Genomic DNA, 8,102 nt, shown 5'->3' on the forward strand with positions numbered 1-8,102 from the left:
ACACACACACACACACACACACACACACACACACACACACACACACACACACACACACACACACACACACACACACACAGGCACAGACACAGGCACACATACACACTCTCTCTTCCCATCTCCCTCACACACACACACACAGACAGACACACACACACACTCTCTCTCACACATACACATCCTCTCTCTCCCTCTCTCCCTCACAGACACACACACACAAGCGCATATACACACTCTCTCTCAAACGTACAAACACACACATCCTCCCCCCCTCTCCATCACACACACACACACACACACACACACACACACACACACACACACACACACACACACACACACACACACACACACACACCAGACACAAAGCCTGGCCTGCAGCATATATTTCACATTGCTTGGGACACACGGGGAGTTATTGAGAGTGGGCTAATCTGGGAAAGAAGGCAAAATTTGGCACAGAATCTGGGAGCATGACCAAGCAGGGAGCCATGTTCCTATTCTCTCCATCTCTCCACGTCTCTCTCCTTTCTTTTTCCACATCCTTCTCTCCTCACCTCTCTCCCCCCTCTACACTCCTCTTTTCTTCCTATCTCTCCCTTCATCCTCTCCCTTCTCTCCTCTTTCCCTTGTCTCAACCACCCTCTCCAGTCTCCTCTCTCTCTCCTCTTCTTTCTCTCCATCAACCCCCTCTCTCTCATTCTCACTCCCTCCCTCCCTCCCTCCCTCTCTCTCTCTCCCTCCCCTGTCACTGTGCCACAGGCCCTGGCATGCATTAAGAACCTGGGTCACATCACACAGGGGCAGTGAAAGGACAGCCTGGCAGTGGCAATGCTACACTGGGCAGGAGAGGCTTAGCACCACGGATCATTCTAGAAGATCGCCACTGAGCACACACTCATCCACACTCCCAGAGAGTGTGTCGGATGGTTTAGGGAGACGTCTGCCAAGAAGTGAGTAAAGTAGGTAAGAAAAACGAATCTGTGTGGACGAATCTGCCAGCACTGTCTCTCTAACAGGGCCCTGAGGAGAACGGGAGTAAAATAATGCAGCGCGTAGAAAAACAGGAACCTGAGAGGATGCCGTGTGTGTTTGCGTAAGAGTCTCTGAGCATGTCCATTTAGCATGCGTGTGATCTGGAGACTACAGAAGGCTATCGATCCACCTGCCCGTCACAGAGCCGGCAAGCCAGAGAGTGATGGAGCGGAGCAAATACATGACCTCTCACACCAGACCGTCCAAACGTCTGTCTCTCTGGCTGTCTGTCTGTCTCGCTCTCAGTTCTTTTTTTTTACCTGTCTGTCTCACAATAAACAACAACAACTCTGGCTGTCTGTCTGTCTGCTTGTCTTACTCTGTTTCTTTATCTTTCTGTCGTAATGTTGTAATAATGTATGTGTACAATGTTTGGGCTGCCCAGGGATGCAAAACAAGGTTCATTGAAAACTGACAGTAAAGTCGCATCGTATTGTATCGTACGGTATCGTATAGTACCATAGCATGTGGTACTATAGTCTGTCTCACACTGTAATGCTGCCTCTAAACAAAGTGTCTTTCTCTCTGTCTGTACTACTGTCTCTGTAATTTGCACTGTCCAAAACCACTCTCAATCTCTCTACTTTTACTCATATCGAACAACACTGCCTCTAAACACTGTGAGCGTCTTACCAAAAATACATTGGTCAACAACCAAACCCCTCTGACAAACACCAAAATATACCTCTCTCTCTCGTATCAAACAACACCGTCTCAAAACATAATCAAAAATGCCTTTGTCTCTTTCTATACCTGTCTAACTGACATCATACAATACTGTCTCCAAACACTGCCTCCCAACAAGTTGTTCTAATTCTTGTTTTTACTTCTGTTTTTGTTTTTGCTTTCGTTAGACTGTATATTTCCTAAAAACTTGCAGTGAAAGGGTTTGCCTTCTACAAATGTAACCCTGAGGTGTGACTATTATACTTTATGAAATGTTCACAACTCTTATTTTCACTTCTCTTGTGTTTTTGTCCGTATAGTTCCTAAACTATAGTAGTGGAGGGGTTGCCCATTAAAATATTCTATCTAAAAAATATAGGCACAACAGTGTTTCCCATATAATTGAATTCTATTTGTGGTGGTAGGTTTGCAGAATTCACTTGAATGAAGCAGTTTAACAAATTAGCACAGCATAGTTATGATGCTAACCAGATTTAAGCACAATTTAGTACATCCTGGAAAATCATTGTGTGGTGGTCAATGATATGGTTTGATATTGTGGTGGGCCACAGACAAATTAGTCAATGTATGGGAAACACTGCACAATAAGCTAAATCAAATCTTCAGCCTCACAGCTTGTAACAGTCTGTGAACACGCTGTATTGCAGTCACTGAAATCATGAGATTATTTCGCTACTGTTATCCGTCCTGTTCTGGTCTCTCGTGCCGTTCCGCACTGCCTCTAACACTCTGTGTCTTCAGCTCTGTCACAGTGAGCAACGCTGCCTCGCTCGGAGCCCTGTTTCTCTATCTGTCTCTCTCACAACATGCAACTATGGCCCATAGCACTGTCTGTCTGCCTCGCTCTGTGTCTCCCTCACACAGCAACACGCAAACACAGCAACTTAGCACTCTGTCTCTATGGCGCAGACACACACACACACACACAGAGACAGAGAGAGAGAGCGAGAGGGACAGAGAGTCAAATAAACAAAGCAATGACATCGTCTGACCACAAGCCCTCATGTCATGGCAGCAATGCCAGGCAGAGTTAGTGCCAGGCGCTGGAGGGTTGGTGGCGGTGGAGGGGGGAGGGGGTGTTCGGGCTGGGGGCAGGTGTTCTGCTCTTCCACCAGCATGCCCCACATGCTCAGAGTGGCACTGTCTCCAAGCATCACCCACCACGGTTTTAAGCTCTGGGAGGATTAGCCAAACAAGCGACCAGAGCAGGCGTCGACCAGAGAAGGCACAGACTGGGTCCAGACAAAGAGCCCCGCGGGTAGACTGACCCCTGCTCCTCCTCTGTCTTGCCTATGTGAGGCAACCGCTCCAGAAACACAAAACTAGGATGTGTGTTAAAATATATCCACTTCTATAGACCCTTTCAACAATAAAAACAAAAACAATGCTTGAACGTTCTATTTGGTTCCCAATCTACTTCCTCTGCATTAAGATAACTTTGTTGTGGGCCTTGTGGGGCCAACTATGATGCTGATAATGAAACTCTCTTGAAAGGGTCTATTAACGTTTTCCATGTGACGTATTCTAGGTTCTATAGCTTTGTTTACATCCAGCTGGTAGGCAAGGGACAAGTTGAACCCATTGAACATCGTTGTCTGCAGCTGCCTCTCAGTAGGCTACATCTCTGTATTTCAGCAATGTCAACATTTCAGGCATCAATAAAGGTGATGATGAAACGTTATCCCATTGTTCAATATTTGATAGCCTGTCACAGGAACGTTGTTTCGCTAAAATCGCCCTGATTTGGTGCATTGATCTGTATCGATAACGTTATGGGAGAACCTGCATGTAGCCTAATGGTAGCCTAACTTTTTTTCTCTGTTCAAAACTCGGTTTACACGAAGACAATAGCCTTTCTTAGAAGCTGTGAAATTTGACCAGAAAGGAACATGTCTTCCTTCTGAAAGCTGACACAAAATCAAACAATATTTGATCATTTAACTTCAACTGAACAGCGACAGGTCTTGGTAGGCAGTAGACTCAGCAGACGTTAAAACGGTAGCATCATGTAACATTAATGGCGTTAGTCATGAATCCTGTAACATATTATATCATATAACAGCGATGGCTTATTCGAAGACGATCTGCATGGATATATAACCACCCAGAAAAACTCAGAATGTGAGTGATAAAGTTCATTAATTGTATGAAACTTTTATTAGTTATCCATTGCAGCATCGCCTATATTAGGCTGTTATGCTAGCTCAGCCTTTAAATATGTTGTTATTTTGGTCATGTGGACTTGATTAAACGGATAAAGATAATTCATAAACTGCTTATTTCTTACATGACTGAAGCAGTAGCCTAGGTTCAACAGTGGTGTTTGAGGTTGCTGTGTTAAGTTGTTGTGTGTGATCGCTAAACAATTAGGATCAAATCAGTTTATTTTGACATACGGGAGTTAGCCTGACCTGTAACGTTAGCCTATAGCACATAAGCCTATTCTGTTTTCATTTATTAGCATTTGTTGTGATTATATAATCAAATGACACTCAACGATAACTTTGAAATAGAAGGACAGGAGATAGGTGATTGATGTCCACAAGCAACGAATTTCACGAGACAAATTAGAACAAACTGTTCGGTAAAAAATAATCTTGCCATGTTTAAAATGCTGCACTTTTTTCCCTTCATAGCCTATCTCTGGCAATTCATTTTTGGATGACTGTAGATAGTAGTATTTTAGCCTACGTCTTCGTACAGTAGGCTACACCATTAGGCTATCTTGAGAATAAAAGACTTCACAGCTGCTAACGATCATCCTCCACAACCACAAGGATAGGTAGGCTAAACGGTCGTTCGTTGCCTTTTTGCTTCTTATTGTAAAACCAACTGTTAGGGCCTACACAAGTGGTCGGCATCCCGGTCAATATTTGATATTAAAATTTCAATTTTGAAGCTATTTGTAACTATGTGTAGCCTATGCAACCGACTGTTGTAGGCTTGCCTACCACTCTCTGCAGTGCCTTGCCTACCATTCTTGCCTACCACTCTAGTTGTAAACAAACGGTCACATGACATTATGACGTAGGTGCAAAACCTTAATAGCCTAAATGTAAACAATATCTAACTTCCAAGGCCTCAGAATAGCGCTAGGACTTTATTTCATGGTCCCCTGCTGTCCACTTTTACATCCCTGGTCAGTCTCCAAGGTATGACCAGTCACACACACATTCACACACACACTCACCCTGATGCAAGCAGAGGTGATGCCAAGCTGCTGAGGCTTTTGTCGTCAGGACGATGCCCTCTGATGCCCTCCTGTTGTCAGCCATGGCTTTAATGCTCCATAATCCCATATCGTGACACCACACTTATCAAGGCTTTCAGAATGAAAGTGACGTCTACACACACGCACACACACACACACACACACACACACTGCACACACACACACATGCACACACACACACACACACACACACACACACTGTCTCTTTAACTCTTTCTCTCTCTCTCTCTCTCTCTCTCTCTCTCTCTCTCTCTCTCCCTCTCTCGCTCACACACACACACACACATATATTTACATATGCAACATGATGCCTTTCTGTTTTTTTTATTGTACTCTTACCTCCTCCTTCTTTCACTCTGTCTCTCTCTCCTCTTTTCTCTTTCTCTCTGTGTGAATCAGAGGTCATTATCTACGTGTGCTGTTGAACTTCAATCAGAGTGCTATAAAAAGCCTGGCAGAAATCAGGATCATGCAATCCAGCACCCACCATAACACCACTATTCCAATACCTACACTAGGCTTTTATAAGACCTAAAGTAACCTCCGTAAAGGCTTGCATCAGAACAAGCGGCTGTCCACAACAATGTGTCCGTGTCCTTGTTGAGGAAGCTACACTTTAGCTGTTTTTACTTGGGCATGCCAGTGCAATAGGGAGGCTTTCGCAAGGCGCTGCACTTACAGGAAACTGTAGAAGCCTGTGAATGTGAACGTGATCGTGAGAAGTTGCTGCCAGAGAGATCACACACACATTCTCTCTCTCACACACACACATACAGCTGGTGCGTAAACAAGTCCATGTCTGCCACTCTTACAGTAAACACACTGAAGTTTTAAAAGAAGTTGCAATACTTGTCAGAAATCTTGTCTGATGATACATGACCAAACATGACCAACAGACATGACAGTGCAGAGCACTTGTGCAGTATCTTGCACATGATAGGATGTACTAGTTAGAAAAGGGAAACTTTCATGGTCACAGTGTAAAGTTGCAGGACCACTGACTGTCAAAACAACAGACATCTATCCCACAATGCGCTAGGCAAACAGGAAATGAGTTCGCTGTTTTGTCTGCAGCTCGGACAAAGCAGCAGACAGAGGAGGCAACATTCATTACAAAGATCTGATGGGTCTGCCAGTATTGACATCAAGAGTCGACCATTCAGATGATAACCAGAGGCCTGTGTGTGTGTGTGTGTGTGTGTGTGTGTGTGTGTGTGTGTGTGTGTGTGTGTGGGTGTGTGTGTGGGTGTGTGTGTGTTCACCAGACCACAGACATAATCGAAAGCCCCTTTGGCAGTGTAAAGACTGGTCAGAGCAGGGTGATCTTACACAATCCAGATGGCACATTGACTTTCTCAGACAAAGAGTGCCAAGTTCCTCTTTTTCTCTCTGTAGCCCAGTAGCACAGTGTTCTGCTGCTGCTGCTGCTAACTTTAGCATGCAACTCCCATCCTTGCACAGTCAGCAACATTAACGTTGTGTTTTGTCATCACGTTTCCCCTTACCAGATCAACTTGCTGATTACAGTCATAATCGGAGTTAGGAGTGACTGACTGTGCCAGCGATGACCATATATGACCAAAAAGAGCCTCTCCTTGCCTTTAGATGGAGGAATAAGGATTTTTTAAATCCCATGATGCATATGGTCTGTTTCTCTTTGTGCTTTGAAAGTCTTCATCTACACCCATGATATCCTTATTGTAAATCTAAATATATCCTATAAACCAAAGTATGAATGCATGGTGGAGAAAATATGTCTGCTAAGATATACTGTGTCTGATATTAAATCTTGTTAATCTATCTTCCACTGTAGCAGTGCACATGTCTCTATCTGTAAGCATCATCAAAAATAATAAACTAGTTGCAGGGGCTTTCCAGAGCCCATTTGCAGGTATCATACTACAATAGACAGCCAGAAACACCGAAACAAACGAATAGCATATAGCCCGGTGCTTCCAGACCGACCTGAGCTCTTTACAGCAAGTGATAGGATAACGGGACCTACTGGCTTTGATTACTGACCACTCGACCAGGAAAAATTGAGAGGCTGCCCGGCAGAGGCGGTGGCAAGCCTACTGAGGCAGACAGAAACGTAATGACACACACGCTGCGCTACCATTGACAATGGGGATGACGCGGAGGGAGGCTGCACAGCGAGCAGCTAAGTTTTGGGGATGGGGACATGCAATGCTGTCCCATGGAGATCCGGAGGACTTGATGGGCGAGTCCGTTATTACGGGCCGAGAGAGAGAGAGAGGAAGCTCTCACATCTCTCATATACACACAGAGAATGAAACATCAGGCACGGCACAGCCACGCACATTGTCGGCTAGGGCTATGAGACACCAGGCTACTCGTCTCCTTTAAAAATGGACGCGCACAGCTGTCCATGTCACCCGTGCTAAACCACTGTACAGTAGTAGGTAACGAGAAACGGTGGCATGAATGCGCGTCACCCCCGGCGTTGATCGGGCGAGCGCACCGGCTAACGGTCAGCGTGAGCGCTGTCCGTTATCAAAGAACACAATTTTGACATACCTGTAAAGTGTTGGAGCCTCGGTACCGTGCCTTGCACCCAGAGACTCAGCACTTGCTGCACTGATAGATTAATAGAATAATCCCTGTTCATGTTTCTGCCGCTGCCACTGCTGCCGTTGCCGCCGCCGCCGCCGCCCGGGTTCGCACCCCTCTTTGTCAAATGGCTGTACGTGGCTCTTGACGAAGACATCGAGGAGACCAGGGTGCCAAGAGGAGGCTTACCCCCGGTGCGCCCCTATCTACCGGTGCCTCTGTTTCGGCTTGACGTTCGTCTCCGGTCTGGAAATCGAGGGACCACTGGCTCGTCTGCTCCTTGCCAAGGAGGACGGCGGCTGGTTCGGAGCCATGATGAGGACGGCAAGGCGAGCGCAACGCACACAGTCGCCCTACATCGGCTCGCCTCCCTACATAATGCTTAAAGGCGCAGCCACCCTTAAAGGGGAGTGTTCTGTAAATATCTAACCTACAGTGAAATATTGCAGTTTATGAATGAAAACCAAACATGTCTAAATGGCAAATTAACTACAACTACTCCTACAAACAGCACATGCATGTCCCTGTAATCTGTCTCTGCAACCAAAAAGGACGGGTAGATACCATGTGAACTGTT

At 45.6% G+C, this 8,102-nt stretch overlaps 1 protein-coding gene across 1 annotated transcript in view; it reads right to left on the bottom strand.

Annotated features, from left to right (window-relative positions):
- tmem170b (transmembrane protein 170B) overlaps positions 1 to 7,860 on the bottom strand; it is an 18,231-nt gene extending 10,371 nt beyond the window's left edge. Inside the window, exon 1 of the mRNA XM_048229747.1 lies at positions 7,493 to 7,860. Within this exon, the coding sequence (XP_048085704.1) occupies positions 7,493 to 7,682 (190 nt within the window). The 5' untranslated portion in view covers positions 7,683 to 7,860. The remainder of the gene's footprint in view (positions 1 to 7,492) is intronic.
- Between the last annotated feature and the right edge of the window lie 242 nt (positions 7,861 to 8,102).

The sequence above is a fragment of the Alosa alosa genome, chromosome 20 (genome assembly GCF_017589495.1).
Source record: "Alosa alosa isolate M-15738 ecotype Scorff River chromosome 20, AALO_Geno_1.1, whole genome shotgun sequence".
NCBI classification, from domain to species: Eukaryota; Metazoa; Chordata; class Actinopteri; order Clupeiformes; family Clupeidae; genus Alosa; species Alosa alosa.